Genomic DNA, 21,080 nt, shown 5'->3' with positions numbered 1-21,080 from the left:
TAATGCAACATACATGTTTCACGAGCATGTTTCATATCTATATTTCATGTCATGCTTATGAATGCATAATAATGATTATGCTCATGATTTGCAAAATGTTAATGCATGCTTAACACCAAGGTGTTACAACTGCTGTTGGTTCGGCTTGGCCCAAGATGAAGGAAGAAGCAGGCACTGCGTCTACGCTGCGATGGGTCAGCCTGCGGCCCAAGAGGAAGGAAGGCAGGAGGCCTGCTGCGCTGGCCAACTGGCCGAGCTAGGCTGAATCCAGGGAAGGATGGGCCTCATGGCCAGAACAGAGAAGAAGGGATTTCCAATTTTTTTCTTTTTATTTCCAGAATTTTCAAATGGATTTTCAAAAGGGATTTGAATTCCTTTTCACATGCAACAAAAAATAGTCCATCACAAATAAAATATGCTCCAGCATGAGTGCATCAACATGTCTCTAGCCTTAGGATGAATTTTAATTTCACAAAAATTATTTATTTAACTAGATTTGCATGCTCACAAAATCACTAATAAATCAAATTCACTTATTTCAAAGTGATGCAAATTTTTGGGTGTTACAAATCTACCCCCCTTAAGAGAATCTCGTCCTCAAGATTAGGCTGTGCTTACTCAAACAACTACGGGTATGTCTTTCTCAATTCATCTTCTCTTTCCCAAGTTGCCTTTGCTTCCGAATACCGATTCCACTGAACCTTGCACATCCTAATTGATCTGCTTCTTGTAACTTTCTTAGCTATATCCAAAATCGTAATTGGAAACTCCTCATATGTCAGATCATCCTTAACAGCAAGTTCCTCTAATGGTATTTGCTCCTCAGGCACACGCAAACACTTCTTAAGTTGGGACACATGGAACACATCATGGACACCAGACAGGTTCTCAGGCAATTCTAACTGATAAGCCACTTCTCCACACCTCTTTAAAACTTTAAATGGACCAACATACCGTGGTGCTAGTTTACCTTTCATGTTGAACCTTTTCACACTTCTCATAGGTGATACTTTTAAATAGACATAATCTCCTTCTTCAAATACCAAGTCTCTTCTTCGATTATCTACATAGCTCTTCTGACGGGTTTGTGCCACTCTCAGGTTCTCTCTAATCTTTCTCACCTGCTCTTCAGCGTTTCTAAGAACATTTGGTCCAAACACTTGACTTTCACCTGTTTGATTCCAAAATAAGGGTGTTCTACACTTACGCCCATACAAAGCTTCAAATGGTGACATCTTGAGACTCTATTGATAGCTGTTGTTGTATGAGAACTCTGCATAACACAAACTCTTATTCCAACTAGTACCATACTACAACGTACATGCTCTCAACATGCCTTCTAAGATTTGATTAATTCTCTCCGTTTGCCCATCTGTCTGTGGGTGATATGCTGTACTAAAAGTTAACTTTGTTCCTAATGAATCATGCAACTTTTGCCAAAAGATGGAAGTAAACTGAGTTCCTCTGTCAGACATAATCTTCTTAGGAACTCCATGTAGACACACTATCCTCTCCATGTATAACTCTGCTAATTTTGCTCCTATATAAGTGGTCTTGATTGGCAAAAAGTGAGCAACTTTAGTTAATCAATCCACAATTACCCATATCGAATCATAACCTCTCTGAGTACGTGGTAACCCCACTATGAAGTCCATACCAACTTCTTCCCACTTCCACTCAGGTATCTTCATAGGTTGCAACAATCCTACAAGTCGTTGATGCTCAGCTTTCACTCTCTGACAAGTATCACATATAGCAACATACTCAGCTACATCTTTCTTCAGACCATACCACCAATACTTCTCTTTAAGATCCAGATACATCTTAGTACTGCCAGGATGAATATAATAAGTTGAATCATGTGCTTCATGTAGAATTGCATCACGAATGGCTTTCACTTCAGGTACACAGATTCTTTTCCCAAACCATAGAGTCCCATTCTCATCTATGCTAAAGCCTGGAGCTTTCCCAAGCGCTACATTACCTGCTATCTCCCTTAGTTTCTCATCCTCCAACTGACCCTTACGTATCTCAAGCTCTAGTGTAGGTGTCACTTCTATTCCATAGCAGTATAAACAATACCAAGGTTCAAGTGCTGAAACTCTTCACATAACTCTTCTGGCACAGGCGCCATCTCAAGCTCATTGGCATATCTCTTCCTACTAAGTGCATCAACCACAACATTCACTTTACCAGGATGATAGTGCACCTCTAGATCATAATCCTTGATCAATTCCAATCAATGGCATTGTCGCAAATTCAGATCCGTCTGAGTGAATATGTACTTCAAACTCTTATGATCGGTAAAGATATCACTCTTATGCCCAATCAGATAATGTCTCCAGATCTTTAATGCATGAACCACAGCTGCTAACTCTAAATCATGAGTAGGATAATTCAATTCATGTTTCCTCAGCTGTCTAGATGCATAAGCAACAACCCTACCTTCTTGCATAAGAACACATCCCAAACCTTGATGAGACGCATCACAATAGATAGAGAACTTCTTATTTAGATTAGGCAAAATCAGCACTGGAGCTGTTGTCAATCGCTTCTTTAATTCTTCAAAACTAGCTTGACACTTACTAGACCACTCAAACTTAGCATTCTTCTCTAACAGGACTGTCATGGGTTTAGCAAGCTTGGAGAAACCTTCAATGAATCTTCGATAATAACCAGCTAAACCAAGAAAGCTACGGATCTCACTTACATCAGTAGGTGGCTTCCAATTCAGTACATCCTTCACCTTGCCTGGATCCACTGCTATACCACCATTAGAAACAACATGTCCAAGAAAAGAGACTTCTCTTAACTAGAATTCACACTTACTACGTTTAGCATATAGCTTATGCTCTCTAAGCTTCTATAGAATCAATCTCAGATGTTCAGCATAATCATCTTTAGTCTTAGAGAATACCAGTATGTCATCAATGAATACTACCACAAACTTATCAAGATACTCCATAAACACCTTATTCATCATATACATAAAGTAGGCAGGTGCATTGGTCAAACTAAACGACATAACTGTATACTCATATAACCCATACCTCATAGTAAAAGCTGTTTTTGGTATATTAGTATTCTGAATCTTCAACTGATGATAACCAGAACGCAGATCAATCTTAGAAAACACACAAGCACCTCTCAACTGATCAAACAAGACATCAATTCTAGGCAACGGGTACTTGTTCTTGATAGTTACCTCATTAAGAGATCGATAATCCACACACATACGCTGTGTTCCATCCTTCTTGTCAACAAAGATCACAAACGCTCCCCAAGGTGATGCACTAGGACGTATGAACCCTTTATCTAACAACTCTTTCAATTGTTTCTTAAGTTCTTCTAATTTGTTAACCCCCATTCTATATGGCCTCTTAGCTTTAGGTGCAGTACCAGGTAATAATTCAATTATAAACTCAATGTCATGGTTAGGTGGCATACCTGGCAAATCATCGGGAAAGACATCTAGAAACTCCTCCACAACATGGTCCTGGGGATTAGCATCATCATCTAGTTGATTCACTGTAGCTATTGGTGGTGGTTGCACTGTCATGCCAACACTGATTCGATCTACCTTTGGTGTTGTCACTACTACAACTCTCTCCTAACACTGAATCACAGCTCGATGTTCTTTCATCCAATCCATACCCAAAATCACATTGATCCCAAAAGTTCTCAACATAATAGGACTGACTATGAAGTCTACCCCCCTTAAGGTAAGACTTGCTGAAGGGCAACAATGTGCAGCTGGTATTGATCCCCCAGTGAATTTACTAGCATTTGAGTCTTCATTGCAATTAAAGGTATGCTATGTGTTCTAACAAATGCTTGTGAAATAAAAGAATGCGAAGCTCCAGAGTCAAAAAGAACATTAGCGGGGATAGAGTTGATGTTGAACGTACCCATCATAACTTCTGGTGCTCCAACCACAGTCTCAGGCACCACATGGTTCACTCTTCCAGTGTTGTATGCGGGCTTCTGGTTGCTATTCTGCCTCTGAGGTGTCTGTTGATTCGGCTTCTGAGGGCAATGATTAGCATAATGTCCCACATCTCCACATCAAAAACACCTATTGGGAGTACTAGGTGTACTGCTCTTCATCGGGGTGCTGTTGGGCATTCCCTGGCATGGAGTCTGATTGCCTATTTGCTGCGGTGTACGCTGGTTCTAATTCTGCTGTTGGTTCTAAGAGTGTTGTGGAAACTGACCACGGTTCCACTGACTGACTGGACCTTGATACCTCTGCTGATTATTATAGCGTGGGCGTGTGTTGCTTCCGGAGGCCTGTCCTTTCATCTTTCTCTTCCTGTCCCTCTCCAATCGCATATTGTCAAGCACAATAGCGTGATTCACCAACTGTTGGAAATTAGCATATGTGTTACCAACCAACTGCAACCTGAGATCATAGTAAATTCCCTTAAGGAAGAGACATTGCTTATCTGCATCCTCCCTCACGTCATTAGGAGCATAGCGAGCCAACTAAGCAAACTTGTCGTGATACTCACTGACATACATAGAACCCATCCTAAGAGATCTGAATTCCTCCTGCTTGAGCTCTATCAAACCATCTGGAATATGGTGTGCCTTGAAATCCCTCACAAATTCTAACCAAGTGATAGCAGGAGCATTGTTGGGATGAGCAGACTGATACGACTCCCACCAAGTCTGAGCTGCTCCCTGAAGCTGTCCCGATGCATACAACACCTTTTGTTGACCATCACACTGAGCGATGTTGAGTTGTTTCTCCACTGCGCGTAGCCAATCATCTGCCTCCAAGGGGTCAGTGGCATGAGAGAAAACTGGAGGATGTCCTTGCATGAATTCCCTCCGCTTGTCTCTTGGTGGTGGAGGTGCTGGTGCTCCAATAGGTTGGTTCTGAAAGAACTGCATCATGGACTGCTTGAACTGTCCTTGCATTGCCAACACCTCTGCTGCGGTCATGGGTGGTGGTGGGGGAGGTGGAGCACCTCTCCCACGTCCTCTACCTCTTCCATGGCCAGACATCTGTAATCCAACATGAAACATCACCAATATGTAAGAGATAGGCAATTCTAAAAATTTCTGGACGTGATGCAGAATCAACAGGTCAGAAAAACTGTCATAACTCAAGTTCCAGATATCCAAATAAGATGATCTTTATACGGTTGGAAAGCTTAAGAAATTATCTACAACTTTCATTTAGACCACATTTTCTGATTCTGACGTTACATTAATAAAAAATAGACCACAACAGAAACTGTCTTTAGATTCCAGACAGCACAGAAGTTCATATTGTGACAGTCATAACTCTCAGATACGAACAGATGAAAAGGTGATTCTTGTGCCATTGGAAAGACACAGAAGTCTATTTACTCCCAGTAAAATTTCATGACCATTGCTCGAACAGGTGAAAAGTTATAACCAAAACATCACTGACTGCTCCAGAAAACAGCAAGCAAAGAGACAGGATAGACCAACCCAAACTATTTATTATAGCACTTCTAACCTTAATATTTTTAACTAAGGAACTCGTGGACATGCCCACAAAGTTCCAGTACTCATCAAAAAGATCCAAATCACACATAAATCACAATAATAATCCAGCAAGCACACCAATAGTTCACAAACACTTAAAAGACTCGACTCGACTCACGATACTAAAAACGTGCCTATTACAATGGTTTCATAAACTTAAGGGGTGGCATTCTTCTTGGTGAAGGGCTTATCTAACTTCTCAAATAGCTTGGGACGGCCTAACTCGGCGTTAAGGCCATCAATCTCTTTCTGGTATTCTTTGATCATGTCTTGTGCCTTCTTCAGCTCTCCTTCTAACGCTCCCACCTTATTTGTAAGTTCACGGTTTAACTCAACGGTGGCCTCAAGAGTCTTCGATCCTTTTACCACAACCTCTATGGTCCAACTATTTTCCTTCGGAAGATAGCATGGGTAATACAAGAGCCCATCGTCCTTCTTATCATCAGAGAGACGGCCACGGTAGTAGTCAAGTGCAATGGAAGCAGCATCCTCCATGCTTCTTTCCGTGGTAGCTCGACTTACACGGTGGGTGACAACTGCATCTATCTTGCGAGTATTCGGGGTCTTGATCAGCAACCGAGTATCCCAAGATGAACCAATCAGAGGATGAATGTGCTCCATAGTGTGATACTCTAGAGTGGCTTGTAGGTCTGGGTAATAGCACTCCAACATCATTGTCAGCAAGTCATGGTAGAAGGCATTGTCATCAGGTTTCTTGATGCTTAACTTGTCAGTCCAACCTATACGAGGCAGTGGCTAGAGTACTTCATCTTCATCATCATTGGTCAAGTCAATGGCCTCCACATGTGCTGGGGATTGAGCTATCGGAGTTGGTGAAGAATGGACCTCTTCTCCAACCTCATTCTTCTAGTTCTTCCTCTGGACGTACTCTCTAGGCTCCATTGGCTCATACACAACACGCTGTGGTTGAAAGCATCCAACGTACAAGTGGATAGACTTGCGGTCACGTGTTATCTACAGAAGTTTCAAATCATTTAGAATAGAATCAATTGATTTTATAATAGAATAAGGCAAAAGAAGCACAAAACTTAGCAAATAACAAGATTGAGGTGGAAAGCATGAAACAAGTGAAGCAAAGGAAACTAAAAACAACCATTCTAACTAGGCTTGTGTCCTACAGTCAACAGTGCTCTGATACCAATCTGTCACACCCAATTTTAAGAACAAAAGAGGATGTATAAAAGTCTTATGTGCACCCCAGGAACGGTCGCACACATAAGTGGACAAATTGTAAATTGTACCAACATAATGTTTATTACATAGCGAATAAATATTCAACACATAGTCTCAAACATAAATATAATAACTACTAAGATAACTCTCTTGCGGAAGCTCCAACAAGGACGTCAACTGGTTGACACCAAGCCTAATACTCATCACGGTAATCTTCAATCCAATCTTGATCTGTTACCCATCCGGGATTTTCCAACATAAAAGATAAAGCAAGGCATAAGTACATGCCATACTTAACAAGATAACTAAGGGTTCATGAGGCTCAAATAGCTGACACTGGTTTACTACGGTTAGCATTTAAGTCATCATCAAGTTTAGCATTTATTAACATTAAGGTAGCAATGATCCCATGTCACAATGATCCAATGTAATCGAATAATGAATAGCAATAGGGTATCATAAATAAACGATTATCATGTTTCAATTAAGAACTTGTATATTCCCTCAGTTTTTCGGGCCGCCCGTATCCGTGGGCACGACTGTTATAATAGTTTTACACTCTGCAGAGGTTGTACACTTTTCACTGTGAGTCATGTTGTTCAAATGTATGGGTTAATTACGTCCAAACACCGAACACCATATAAAGCCACCTAAGAGCCCGCCTAACTAGCCAAGGCCGTAGGGTCATCGGATATAGGAACCCCCCTTCCAAAAATATAAAAGGCCGCTTCCATAGCTAGGCTCAATAGGACAGAGGCGTCCTATACCCAACTCATAGATCTCTAACCAGCTAGAAAAGGGTTTCTTAAGCGACTAGAGCCAGAGCCATGTAGCCCTCATAGCTGTACGGGTTGTCCCAACTTTTGCCAAAGGATAAGTCCTTTTAGTCATCTTTTAATGTATTGCTTATTCCATTAATCAATTCACATGATCATTGTCATTGCTTAGCACTAGCATAAATACTACCCATGCATATATCCCAAGGTTTTCAAGGTAACTGAGTATTCAATCTCTAGGAAATCCTACCATAGGTAGCAAGGAAGACACATGCATATGTATTTTAGTGAGCATCATGAATAGGTCAACAAGGAAGGTCCTTAGCTATACTTGCCTTGATCAAAGTTCTCCTGAAAGTCTTGCTGGTCTTGCTGGTTGTAGAAGTTCTCTTGATCACCAACGAAAACCTCACCGTCTGAACTCGATCAACAACACCAAGCAGCAACATACAATCATCCGAGCAATCATACACGAAGCAAACAAAGGGCTATAATTAGAACAATACACCACCAGCAAGAAAATAGTTTGAAAAGGGTATAAAAACATTCTACTCATCACAATGATCACATAGACGCGAAATTCACCGAAATCGGATCTAAAACGAGCAAGATATGGATTTTCTAGGTTTTCCTATAGACTAATAATGCATTAATCATGAACTCAAAATTTAAAAACTAGAACTGGGCTAACAAGGACACTAACACGTAGATTACGAAATTACAAATCCAACGCAAGTTGAACGGATCAATTCGGAGTTAAAATAAGCATTTTATAGGCATTTGAAATCAGTGGCAAAACTGTAAATAACTGGAACTCATTTTCGAAATAAAAATAAATCAAAACTCTGATTTCCATCTGACCGAGGACCGATCTATAAATACTAAAAAAGTGGAAGGATTCTTCATGAAGTTTCCCCACGAAGGGGTATCTCCTGTTGTAGACCGTCGATCCAAGATTCGACGGTTGCGATCGAAAGGTCGAGGATGACCGGCTGGATCAGGACTTCGGCGCGGCGGCGGCCATCGTCGGCGGTGAGGACCTCACCAGCGGATCTGAACTGAGCCCTACAACCAGTGGTTCGACATGGGAGTTGCACCAATCGGTCGAGAAACTCGACGCGAACTCACCCGACGTGAAAACGGAGGCCGAGGCAGTTCAAGGAAGCGGCGCGGCTCGACATGGCGGACGGCGATGACCCTGCAATGTTGGCGGTGATGAAAGATCGAAACAAAGCACGGAAAAGAACAAGGACGGGGACGGCGGCTTCGCAGAGGTGACACGAAGCTCGTCCGGAAGCTTACGAGGGCAGCGATGCGGTGGAGATGGCGAATTGACGGCGACGGCGGCAAGCTAGGGTTTCAGCGGTTCTGCTGCTCAAGAGCGAGGCGGCGGGTCGCTTAGGATTGCAAAGGGCGTCGCGAACGCGGACGTTCGGGCTTTATGGACGACACGGGCGTGCGGATTGCACCGTGACGCGAGGAAATCGTGTGGATCAACACCGGGCCGGTGTCCAATTCGTTGCCGACTCGAGGAGGAAGACGGGGTGCGGGCCCCAGCTGTCGGTGGCTTCGGGGAGGCGGGCTGGCTTCGCTGCTCGCTGGCTGGGCCGGCGCTGCTGTTGGTTCGGCTCGGCCCAAGATGAAGGAAGAAGCAGGCGCTGCATCTGCGTTGCGATGGCCGGCCTGCGGCCCAAGAGGAAGGAAGGCAGGAGGCCTGCTGCGCTGGCCGACCGGCCGAGATGGGCTGAATCCAGGGAAGGATGGGCCTCGCGGCCAGAACAGAGAAGAAGGGATTTCCAATTTTTTTCTTTTTATTTCCAGAATTTTCAAATGGATTTTTAAAAGGGATTTGAATTCCTTTTCACATGCAACAAAAACCAGTCCATCGCAAATAAAATATGCTCCAGCATGAGTGCATCAACATGTCTCTAGCCTTAGGATGAATTTTAATTTCACAAAAAATATTTATTTAACTAGATTTGCATGCTCACAAAATCACTAATAAATCAAATTCACTTATTTCAAAGTGATGTAAATTTTTGGGTGTTACAGTACCTATTTTATACAACTTGCAGACAAAGATAGCCAATGGGTACCCAAAAAACAAAAGTTGTTTGCATATTCAGCTTTGCCACATAAGCAATAGAACTTGCTTCCATGCTAACCGTGTCTTTTTAGGACCGCATCATGTTGCAACTTGTGATGAACCATTTTCCCGAGAAATATTTTGATCTTCAGAGGTATAGAAATGAATACTCGTAATAAGAATTCTCTGAAGAATAAATGTACCGGTGTGTGCACCCTTTTGCAAACTAATTTGAACAGCAAACCATCAACTTGTCCCGCAAGGAAAAAAAATTCTATAAAAACTATATCCACAATTGCACCATGCATACGTGCCTGGATGCCGGACACGTGTTACTTTTTATGGTGCATGCACGCATGCGATGGATGAGCGTGGCCGTATGAATAAGGCTGACTGGAGTCCAGTCTATTTCTAGCGGAGGACCACTCCATGACTAGCGTTGGATCGTTGAAGTCCAACAGATGTCAAGCATCCACGTCATGTATGCATGGGGCAGCTATAGATACAGTATGCACAGAATTTTTTTCCCCAGCAAGCTTGAGCAACCACGACTATGGTGGCGCTGCTGCCGCACACGTTCAGGCTGCCAGCGTGACGTCGGCCGTCTTTAGGGACGGACCGGACCCCACATGGCCCATGCATGGGCGCGCGTGAGCACGGAGCCCGTGGGCTTGCTCGCTCGATCGGCACGTATTCCGAGCGTGAGGAATCTAGGCCTGTACTATGTCATGGTTGTCTCAGCTGTTGTACGTTTTGTACTGTACCCACCCAGGAAAAAGTCCACGTTACCTCTCTCTCAATTTTTACGAAAACCCGTTTTTCCTCCCTGAACTCCAAAATCGGGTAAAACATCTCTCTTAACTTTTAAAACCGTTCATCTTACCTGCCTGGCCCTGTTATAAGCAGTTTTGAAGGTGGTTTTATCTTTATCTTTTTTATGTATTTTAGCTAAATCTTTAAAAAATCATAGTAAATCACAGAAAAATTATAAAATGAAAAATCCAATTCTGTTGGACTCCACATGAGTAGATCTACACAGTGAATATATAATATGGTATGCTTTAGTACAAAGTTTTTCTGTAGCTTTAGATCTATGCTTTTCTGTAATTAAATGGAATAGTTTATAGCTGCAGTTTTCATGTTCCAATTGTAGTTAAATTTTTATGGTGGGCTAATTATTGTATGCTTAAACTATAGTAAAAATTTCATACTCATTGTATCATGTATAACTTAGCTATAGATTTTATTGAGCTTTATGCTTGTTAAATATAAATAAATCTATAACTAAGCTATATATGATTCAATGAGTATGAAATTTTTACTATAGTTCAATCATATAATAATTAGCCCACCATAAAAATTTCATCATAATTGAACCATAGAAACTGCAGCTATGAATTATTTCAATTAATTACAGAAAAACATAGATTTAAAGCCACAACAAAAACTTTGTACTAAAGCATATCATATTATATGGTCACTTTGTAGATCTACTCACGTGGAGTCTAACAAAATTTAATTTTCTATTTTATGATTTTTCTATGATTTACTATGATTTTTCAAAGATTTAGCCGAAATAAATAAAAAAGAAAAAGATAAAACCATCTTCAAAACTGCTTATAATAGAGCCAGGGAGGTAAAATGAACTGTTTTAAAAGTTGATGGAGATGTTTTACCCAGTTTTAGAGTTCAGAGAGAAAAAATAGATTTTCACGAAAATTAAGGGAGATAATGTGGATTTTTTCCACTCACCCACGGGCGGCATGTCGCTCGCTGTCACTGGCGGCCTGCGTCGATGATCGAGCGCGCACAGCCGCATAGGTCAGGTCAGCTCGATTGTAACGCAACAAGCTAGGGCGATTTTCTTTCGGTCGGAACATATCATTTCGCTCTATAAGAAATGCACTACAGATGTGTATTTGGAACCTTATTTTCCTACATGGTTCACGTACTCATCGTCTACAAATGATTCTCGCTTATAAGCTGAGCAGGATTATTTGATAAGCCATGACATGTAGAATCTAAGCTGGGCGTTTGGTTGTTCCGATTATTTTAGGTAGAATATTTTGCACTGGGACCTTAGACTTTTCTCAAACTGCATAGCACTATTTACTACTATCCTGTGTGTCTATACCTTTGCAAGTGGACCTAAATAAAAGTTTATATTTACATCTAGGTCCTTCTTCAAAATCGAGGCAAAGAACGGTGGGGCTCGGTGAAAGTTCTAGTTTGATTTTGGTGAATTGATGAGACCCTAAGTGCTAACCTAATTTATCTAAGTGATCAAAGAGATAGGTAGCACATTCCAAGTGACAGAGCATATGGGGATCATGATGATGGTGATGGCATGGTGATAATCAAGGTGCTCGAACTTAGAAAAGAAGAAAGAGAAAAATAAAATGGGTTCAAGGCAAAGGTGAAATTCATAGGGCAATTTTGGTTTGGTGATCGAGATACTTAGTGAGTGTAATCACATTTAGGATTGATAGCCGTACTATTAAGATGGGTGAAACTTGTATCGAAATACGGTTATAAAAGTGCCTCTAGATGCTCTGACTCATTGCATATGCATTTAGGATCTATTGGAGTGCTAACACCCTTGAAAATGTTTGTAAAAATATTCTAACACACGTGCACAAGGTGATACACTTGGTGATTAGCATATTTGAGCAAGGGTGGTGAAGTTGGAGAAGTGTTGATGCTGTTTTGCACTGACCGGACGCTTATCACGTAGTGACCGGACTCGATGGTGGTGCGTCCAGTCAGTGGCACAGAGGGGCATGGCTCAGTCTTTGTGACCGGACTCTACACAGTAAATGTGACCGGATGCGCAGGGCCTGCATCCGGTCACAGGTGACGTACGCTGACATGAGCCAATTCGCGAAGAAGAGAAGAGCGGATGCAGGGGCGCGTCCAGTCAGGGCGGACCTGACTCGCCCGATTGGCGTTTGGAGGCTCGGGAACCTCTCTGGAGTCGACCTGACGCGCGAAGGCTATTCTGATCGACGCGTCTAGTCATTCTTTGGTGGTGCGTGGGCGTGTGTTGACCTGACACGGAGGTGGCGCTACCGGTCGTCGTTCTTGGCGTCTGATCGTCACTTAAGCTAACTCGCGAGCGAAGTAGCCGTTGGTGATCAGTGGCTGAGGTTGAACACATGGCGAGCATCATGTGACCGGATGTTAGGTGCGCGAGTCTGGTCACATCGATTGGCGTGTCCGGTCGCCCCATGTTTAGTGTAGTGAGGAACCCAATGGCTCTATTCATGGGGGCTCTCTATTTAAGCCACATGGCTGGCTCAAGCTCACCCTCTTGGCCATTTGCATTGATATAGCAACCTTGTAAGCTTAGCCAAAACCCTTCCACTTATCTCTATCATTGATTCATTGTCTTTGTGAGATTGGGAGAGAATCCAAGTGCATTACTTGAGTGATTGCATCTAGAGCCACTTGGTGTTTGTGTTTCGCTATGAGATTTACTTGTTACTCTTGGTGGTTGCCGCCACCTAGATGGCTTAGAGCAGCGAGGATCGTTGAGCGGAGGTTGGTGATTGTCTCTTGCTCCAATCATGGTGATTGTGAGGAGTTCTTGATCTTTCTCCGGCGGAGAGTCAAAAGGTACTCTAGTGGATTGCTCATGGCTTGTGTGATCCTCATCTTGTGTTGGTTATGCAGCACCCTATTGAGGATTTGGCGTGTGATGCCAATTAGCGCGTGAACCTCCATGTAAGAGAATCGCCACAACGAGGACGAGCTTGCCGGCAAGCAAGTGAACCTTGGTAAAAAATCATTATGTCATCATTTGATTCTAAGGTGATTGGTCTCCATTGGTATTTATTCTTATGATTGATTGGTTCATTCCTTGACTCGGTGGTATAACTATCTTACTCTCTCTCTTTATATTATCGTAAACTCGTAGTCAAGCTCTTTAGTGTAGCTAGTCGTGAGAGCTTGTTAGTTTAGTTAGTGTGGCTCTTTAGTTAGCCTTTGAGATCACATTAACTTAGTGTAGTGACATAGTCATTATATGGATAGAGACTATAGAAACTAAAATTATGGTAGGTGGCTTGTATTTTTAGTAGGCCAGTGTAACACTCGCTTCGCCTCATATTTGTGGGTTTGCTAAGTATTGTTGTAGAAATTCTTAATAGGCTATTCACCCCCTCTAGCCATTATGATCTTTCAAGTGGTATCAGAGCCGTGGTCACCGTGATTGGAGGCTTAACAACTTTTGGTGTCAAAATGACTCAAATCAACAACACTAAGAAGCCACCCCAATTGGATGGCACAAATTATCCATATTAGAAGTCAAAGATGACCACACATATCAAGTCAATCAATAGAAATGTGTGGAAGGTGGTAGAAACTAAAATTGAGATTGCTGATCTGAAGAATCCCACCACGGCAGAAGAAGTGCTTCTCTAAAATAATGATATTGCTCTAAGTGCCATTTATGATGCAATTGATGAGAGAGCTTTTGAGCAAATCAAGAACATTGAGATGGCTTATGAGGCTTGGAAGAAGTTGAAAGAATCATTCAAGGGCACCAAGGGAATAAAGGGTGCAAAGGCATACATTCTCAAAGAGAAATTTGCTAGCTTCAAGATGAAGGAAGATGAGAGTGTGCTAGACATGTTCCATCGGATGGAAGTGCTTGTCAATGATCTCAAAGCACTTGGTGAGAAGGTGGAGGACAAAGACTTCTCTCATAAGTTCTTGAGATGCTTACCCACAAGATTTGGCATGTTGGCCACCTTGCTAGTGAGGACCGGTTTGGACACAATGATACCAAACCAACTCTTAGGAGATATCATGACTGATGATGCTTATAGAGATGATGATAAGAAGGAAGAAAAGAGGAAGAAGAAAAATGAGAAGAAGGATGTCAAGAAGAAGATTGTGGCATTCAAGGCCACATCATCCAAAGGCAAGGCAAAGCAAGAATCATCAAGTGATGATGAAGACTTGAGCTTTGATGAGATGGATGATGAGAAGATGGCTCTCTTTATCAAGAGATTTGGTAAGTTCATGATGAAGAAGGGCAACCATGCTAGAAGAAAGAAGTCTTCATCCAAGAACATGGAAGAGTCAAGAAGGTGCTTCAGTTGTGGAAGCAAGGATCGTCTTGTCGCTCAATGCCCATACAATAGCGACAATGATGACAACAACAAGAAGAGCAAGAAGAAGGATAAGAAGGAAAAGAAAGATAATGACAAGATGACCATCAAGATAAAGGGTGGTTCATATATGGTCACTTGGGATAGTGATGCTTCCTCAAGTGATGATGATGATAATAGTGATGATGACAAGACCACCAAGAAGAAGGCTCTTGCAAGCATTGCTATCAATGAGAAGCCTTCTCTCTTCGACACTCTATCATGCTTCATGGCTAAGGCCACTAAGGTACAAACTTGTGATGATGGATGTGACGAGGAACATGATAATGAAAATGAAAGTGACAATGATGATGAACCCACTAAAGATGAATTAATTGATATGTTAGAAGATGCTAAAGAACATTTTGACATTAAGAGAAGGGAATGCAAAGACTTGCGAAAGGAACTAAAAGCCCTTAAGCAAGCATTTGATGAGCTCAATTCATCTCATGAGAGGATAGAGGAAGCCCATGAGAAGCTTGGCAAGGCTCACAAGAAGCTTGAAAAAGCTCATTCCTCTTTACTTAATGAGCAAAATGAGAAGGAGCATGTTGTAACATATGATAAAGGCTTAACTTGTGATATAATTGATGAATCATTCTATAAGCCTATCATTGTTGCTCCCACTAACCCTTCTTGTAGCACATCTACTTCTACCTCATCTAGTAGTGATGGTTTCACTTGTGATGCCTCACTAATGGTTGAGAATGAGAATCAAGAAAGAGGTCAATGAGCTCACTCGCGCCTTAGGCAAAGCCTATGGTGGTGAGGACCGCTTGCTTATGTGCTTGAGTAGCCACAGAGATTCTCTCTATAAAGAGGGATTGTGTTATACGCCCAAGAAAGGTAAGGTGGCCTTTGCTCTTTACAAGACTAGTTTTGTGAAGAATAATGGTTGATTTTGCACTAGTTGCAAGCAAGTTGGTCATAAAGAGCATGAGTGCAAGACCAAGAACAAGAATGCTAATATATCCTCCATTAAGTTTGATTCTTTCTATGTGCTTACTAAGGGTACAAATGGTGTGAAGGCTAAGTTCATTGGTGCACCATGGATGGTCTCATGGAAGAAAGCCATTTGGGTGCCAAAGAGCTTGGTCACTAACCTTCAAGGACCCAAGCAAGTTTGGGTACCTAAAAAGAATTGATCTTTTTTTGTAGGTCAATTACAAAGTCGGAGGAATGCATTGGGTTCTTGATAGTGGGTGCACTCAACATATGACCGGTGATGCAAGAATGTACAACTCAATCAATACCAATAACAATGATGGTTATGATAGTATCACACAATGGCAAAGACAAGGTCAAGGGGCTTGGTAAGATTGCAATATCCAATGACATGAGCATATCCAATGTGTTGCTAGGTGAGAGCTTGAACTTCAATTTACTATCCGTGGCACAATTATGTGATCTTAGATTCAAATGCATATTTGGAGTATATGATGTAGAGATCATAAGTGTAGATGGCTCTAATTTGATCTCCAAAGGCTTTAGATATGAGAATCTATACTTGGTTGATTTCAATGCTAGTGAAGCTCAATTGTCAACATGCTTGTTCACTAAGTCTAGTATGGGTTGGTTATGTCATAGAAGGCTTGGTCATATTGGAATGAAACAATTAAATAGATTGGTTAAACAAGACATGGTTAGAGGCTTGAAAGATGTTGTGTTTGAGAAGGATAAACTTTGTAGCTCTTGTCAAGCTAGCAAACAAGTTGGAAACACCTATCCTAAGAAAAGCATGATGAGCACTAGTAAATCATTTAAGTTGTTGCACATGGATTTGTTTGGACCAACATAATACACTAGCATCGGTGGAAATAAATATAGCTTTGTGATAGTGGATGACTATACTAGATACACATGGGCATTCTTTCTAGTGGATAAGAGTGATGTGTTTGCAACATTCAAATCATTTCTCAAGGGCATTCACAATGAGTTTGAAACAACCATCAAGAGAGTGAGAAGTGACAATGGTAGTGAGTTCAAGAACACAAGAATTGATGAGTTGTGTGATGATTTTGGAATTAGACATCAATTCTTAGCCAAGTACACTCCACAATCAAATGGCCTTGTTGAGAGGAAGAATAGAATACTCATTGATATGACAAGGTCTATGCTTAGTGAGTACAATGTGAGTCAATCCTTTTGGGCCGAAGCTATCAACACGGCTTGCTATTGTAGCAACCGCTTATATTGTCACCCATTGAAAGAGAAAACACCATATGAGCTCTTGAATGGTAGAAAGCCCAACATTGCATATTTTGGGTCTTTCATTGTAAATGCTATATCTTGAAGAAAGGCACTAGATTGGAAAAGTTTGATAAGAAGTGTGATGAAAGATTCATACTTGGCTACTCCACTACCAGCAAAGCGTATAGAGTTTGGAATTTAGCAAGTGGTACTCTTGAGGAAGTTCATGATGTGGAATTTGATGAAACCAAGGGTTCCCAAGATGAGAATGAGAACTTGGAAGATGTTAGAGGCATTCAACAATTAAATGCCATGAAGAATATGGATGTTGGTGATTTGAGGCCTAGGCAAGTGATTGATGAAGAAGATGATCAAGTGCAAGTGCTCTCTAACTTAAATGTGCAAGATGATACTAATCAAGCTAGTTCAAGTGGCTATCATGACAATGTGCAAGATCAAGTGGTTAGTACATCATCTCAATCTAATGATCAAGCAAGTGCAAGCAATGTTCCTATTCTCCAACCAACCAATGTTGCAAGAGATCATCCATTGGACACAATAATTGGAGATATTTCTAAAGGTGTGTAAACTAGATCAAGATTGGCTTCATTTTGTGAGTATTTCTCATTTGTGTCATGCATTGAACCAAATAAGATAGATGAAGCATTAAAGGATGTTGATTGGGTGAATGCTATGTGTCGGTGTTTCGAACAAACACCAAATAGTAAATTTATATTTGTTACGCATTAGGCTCGGATGGTGTACTAAAGGATACAAGGTTTATACTAGTTCGGGCAGAATGTCCCTACGTCTAGTTTGTTGCTGCTCATGTTATTAGTACCGAAAAAGGTTTGTAGTAGGGGGTATAAACGGTCGAGAGAGGGACAGGTCCCAAGTCTCCGATGGAAGGGTCAAAAGGATGCCATGAGCTTGGTTGCTGCTTGGCCGTGTGTTGTGTGTTGTGTGTTGTGTTGTGTATGAAATTGATTCGTCCCTTTAGTGGGGGGGGTCCTGTCCTCCCTTTTATAGACCAAGGGAGAGCAGGGGTTATAGATGGGAGAAAGAGGAAAAAACCAAAGGTAGAGACAGTCCTTTGAAGGCTTTGGGTCTTCCTTTTCCCTTGAGCCTACCCCACTGACATGGCAGACCATGCTAGGGATAGCACGTTCATTGATCCTAACATGGTCGTGCCCTGGCTTCATTTCAGCAAGTGGTTACGTCCCATCCTGCTCTGGCGGATGATGCGGCGCGTTAGGGCACCGAGCTGTGACCCTACGGGGAGTGGACGGGGAAGTGACCATGCGTTCATTGCTATTAATGATATGAGTTTCCTCCTAGACTGTAGTGGTTGTCATATGCCTATGTTAGGATCCACGCCCGAGGGCTGAAGGCGGCGCCCACAACACTGTAGGACAAAAGTCAGCGCCTACAACACTATTTAGGCTCTGCCATGCCTAGGAGGGCTTAAAGCGCTCGTCCCATCGTATCCTGATGGTACCTTCTCATAGGTGTGCAGGGCATGGTCCTCGGTACTATGGTTGACTTCAGTGTCCTGTCTTACCCTATGCTTTTGTCATTATGAAGGGTAGGGTGTAGACGTTGGGTGAGGCGGAGCCAGCCCCGGATCTCAAATGTCGGGCGAGGCAGAGCCTGCCCTCAGCCATCGGGTGAGGCAGAGCTTATCCTCAGTCGTCGGGTGAGGCAAAGCCTACCCTCAGTCATCGGGTGAGGCGGAGCCTAGCCCTCAGGGTCGAGCGAGGCGAAGCCCACCCTCAGCCATCGGGTGAGGTAGAGCCCACCCTCAGTCGTCGGGTGAGGTGGAGCCCAGCCCTCGAGGGTTGAGCGAGGTAGAGCCTAGCCCTCGGGGATCAGGCAAGGCGGAGCCAACCCTTCAGGGCAGGGCGAGGCGCAACCAACCTTCGGTTGTATGGACAAGGAGTGTAGTTGCGTTCCCGCCTGTTCGGAAGCATCAGTGTTTGATGATTATTAGTTCCACCTCTTTGGGTACCCTAGTATTAGGTCCCTGATAGTAGCCCCCGAGCCCCTGGGTGATTCAGATAGAATCACCCAGGGGGTGTTTTGACTTGCTAGAGGGTGTGCACGAGCGCACCCGATGGGTGTAGCCCTCGAGCCCCCGGGTGATTTGGATAGAATCGCTTGGGGGGGTATTTCGGACCCTTCACGGGTATGGCTATGAATTTTGGTATTTTGACAGCTAGATATCTTAAAGGAAACCCTAGTATCCCTTTCATGGGGATTCATCTAGGGCTAGCCCGATTGGGACTCGATTGCGGATCGAGGCTCCCTTGAGGCTCGTGCGCCTGAGTTCTAGCCGCTCGCAGGCCCATCCCTCATTGGGACGGCCATCAAAACTATTGGGCCAGCCCTTGAACTCCTAGGCCTAGGCGGGCCAAAGAAATGCTTTTTGACCTGTATCCCCTCTGAGCAGGATCTCAAGCTGGAAGCTGAGGAGAGGTCCACAACCCTACAGTAGAAGGCGAGCCTAGATGCCGAGGTGATTGCCCGGCTGCGTAGGGAGCAAGACAAGCTGCGCCAGACTACAGAATGACTCCGCTCGGAGCGCGGCATGGCCCATGAGGAGTGCGACCAAGCTGTCCGAGAGCGCGACGAGGTGCGTTAGGGGGTCAGCTCCGTCCGGGCAGATCTTAGAGCCACGGTGGCCCAAAGGTTGGAGGCCAAGAGCGTCTCTACTAAGCTAGGCACGAAGCTCGCCGAGGTGCGGGGGATTCTTCAGGCTAAGAGTGATGGGCATGATCTCCTGTGTGCTGCCATCAGGGTGGTTTTTGATGACCTAGGGGTGGCGCGGCCGAAGGAAACCGGCTCACTTGCGGCCCGTGCCATAGATATTATGGCGTGGGTGTGCCAGCTTGAGGAGAATGCCTTTCACACCAGGATCATGCAAGCCTTTGCTGTTGCCTGCTCTCACTATGACCAAGAGATCAACTTGGAGGTAATGAGCCTCGGCTTCGTGCCTAGCTACGAAGCCTCCGAGCTAGATGAGATTGAGAAGGCGGTGACTCCTATTGCGTGGAACCTGGTGGACAGGATAAAAGACATAGTTCTCCCCCCGAGGAGGTAGTTAGTCGAATGAGTCTAACAAACATTTATCTGTAATCTGTGGATAAGTACCGGTACTTTTGTGTCTGAAAACAAATTTTGCAATTTCATTTCGTAATTTTGTTTCGTTTGTCTGAATTTGTTTTCTTCCCTTTTGTATTCGAGAAAAGAGGTTTATGTGATCTGACCCTTCCATTCGTTAAGACCATCGGGCCCGAGGTGTATAAGGGGTAAATTTCGATTATGCTGGTGAGCAAAATTACCATAGCCATCAGGGCGTGGGTTTTTTGCAGTCTTACTAGACATTGCTTGTTTATCTGTTCCCACAACCTTGCCGCTAACCTTAATGCGAGTAAGAAGTCTGACGCAATGACTATTTCGAAAAAGGAGGTATTTATACCTTTATTAGCCCCCGAGTGAGATCCAGCCCCTTGCGGTCGATGGGGCCGGATGTTACTGGAGACCAAAGCAAGGGTAGTGAACTTACTTTTGTATTTGCACGTACCCCTTACTTAGGATTTTAACAATCATTCCGTGACCGTGCGTTTGGTCTCATTGCTGGCCTGGCCTTCCCTGAGCCCCCGCGCATGGTGGGGATTCAGTCAAGGGTTGGCTCATTTTGTGACTATCGCCCCGTCCTTGGTTTCTACAACTGGAGGGGTTGAGGCGACATCACTTGCCTCGACGGCTCAAGTGACGTGCTCGATGAGCTCGCTAACGGGGATGTTTGAATGAAATCTGATCCCATTGCTTTACGATAGGGTCAGCAAAGCCCTCGGGTGGCATTCTGTTGCTCCTTGACATGCCTTCCAATAGATTCCCCCTCAATGGGGATTCTATGGGCTTGGCTAAAGGCTAGATTGAACTAGAAAGTTGAGATGGCCCTATCCGCCTCTATGCGGGTTGGGCAGAAGCCAGTGAGGCTCATCTACGTTTTCTCCTGAAAGGTCCTTGTTTGGTTTTGGTAATTGAGTGACAACCTAGGTGGACTAATTGTGTTTATGTGAGATACACAGGTGATTAGTCCACAGGTACATGTGTGTGAGCAACATATGCCATGAAGGTGAAAATGGCTTGGAGATG

General features: G+C 43.3%; 1 protein-coding gene across 1 annotated transcript; it reads right to left on the bottom strand.

Annotated features, from left to right (window-relative positions):
* Positions 1-626: 626 nt before the first annotated feature.
* Positions 627-4,947, bottom strand: LOC136515455 (uncharacterized). The gene is made up of 6 exons (XM_066509036.1): positions 4,520-4,947; positions 4,234-4,402; positions 2,918-3,097; positions 2,587-2,812; positions 1,658-2,056; positions 627-1,171 (listed from the first exon to the last, which is right to left on the bottom strand). The coding sequence occupies exons 1-6, from the start codon at positions 4,945-4,947 to the stop codon at positions 627-629; spliced, it is 1,947 nt and encodes a 648-aa protein (XP_066365133.1).
* Between the last annotated feature and the right edge of the window lie 16,133 nt (positions 4,948-21,080).

Source organism: Miscanthus floridulus, chromosome 17, assembly GCF_019320115.1.
Source record: "Miscanthus floridulus cultivar M001 chromosome 17, ASM1932011v1, whole genome shotgun sequence".
In the NCBI taxonomy this organism is placed as follows: domain Eukaryota; kingdom Viridiplantae; phylum Streptophyta; class Magnoliopsida; order Poales; family Poaceae; genus Miscanthus; species Miscanthus floridulus.
This window is presented reverse-complemented; position numbering and strand designations above follow the sequence as displayed.

What these genes read in the sequence shown, in the direction of transcription:
- LOC136515455 (XM_066509036.1), bottom strand. Translation starts at nt 4,947, where the DNA reads ATGACCGCAGCAGAGGTGTTGGCAATGCAAGGACAGTTCAAGCAGTCC. An exon ending in TATTCATTGATGACATACTG is followed by an intron (nt 2,813 to 2,917) that starts GTATTCTCTAAG and finishes TGTGAATTCTAG; the next exon opens with TTAAGAGAAGTCTCTTTTCT. An exon ending in TGCTAAGTTTGAGTGGTCTA is followed by an intron (nt 2,057 to 2,586) that starts GTAAGTGTCAAG and finishes GCTATGGAATAG; the next exon opens with AAGTGACACCTACACTAGAG.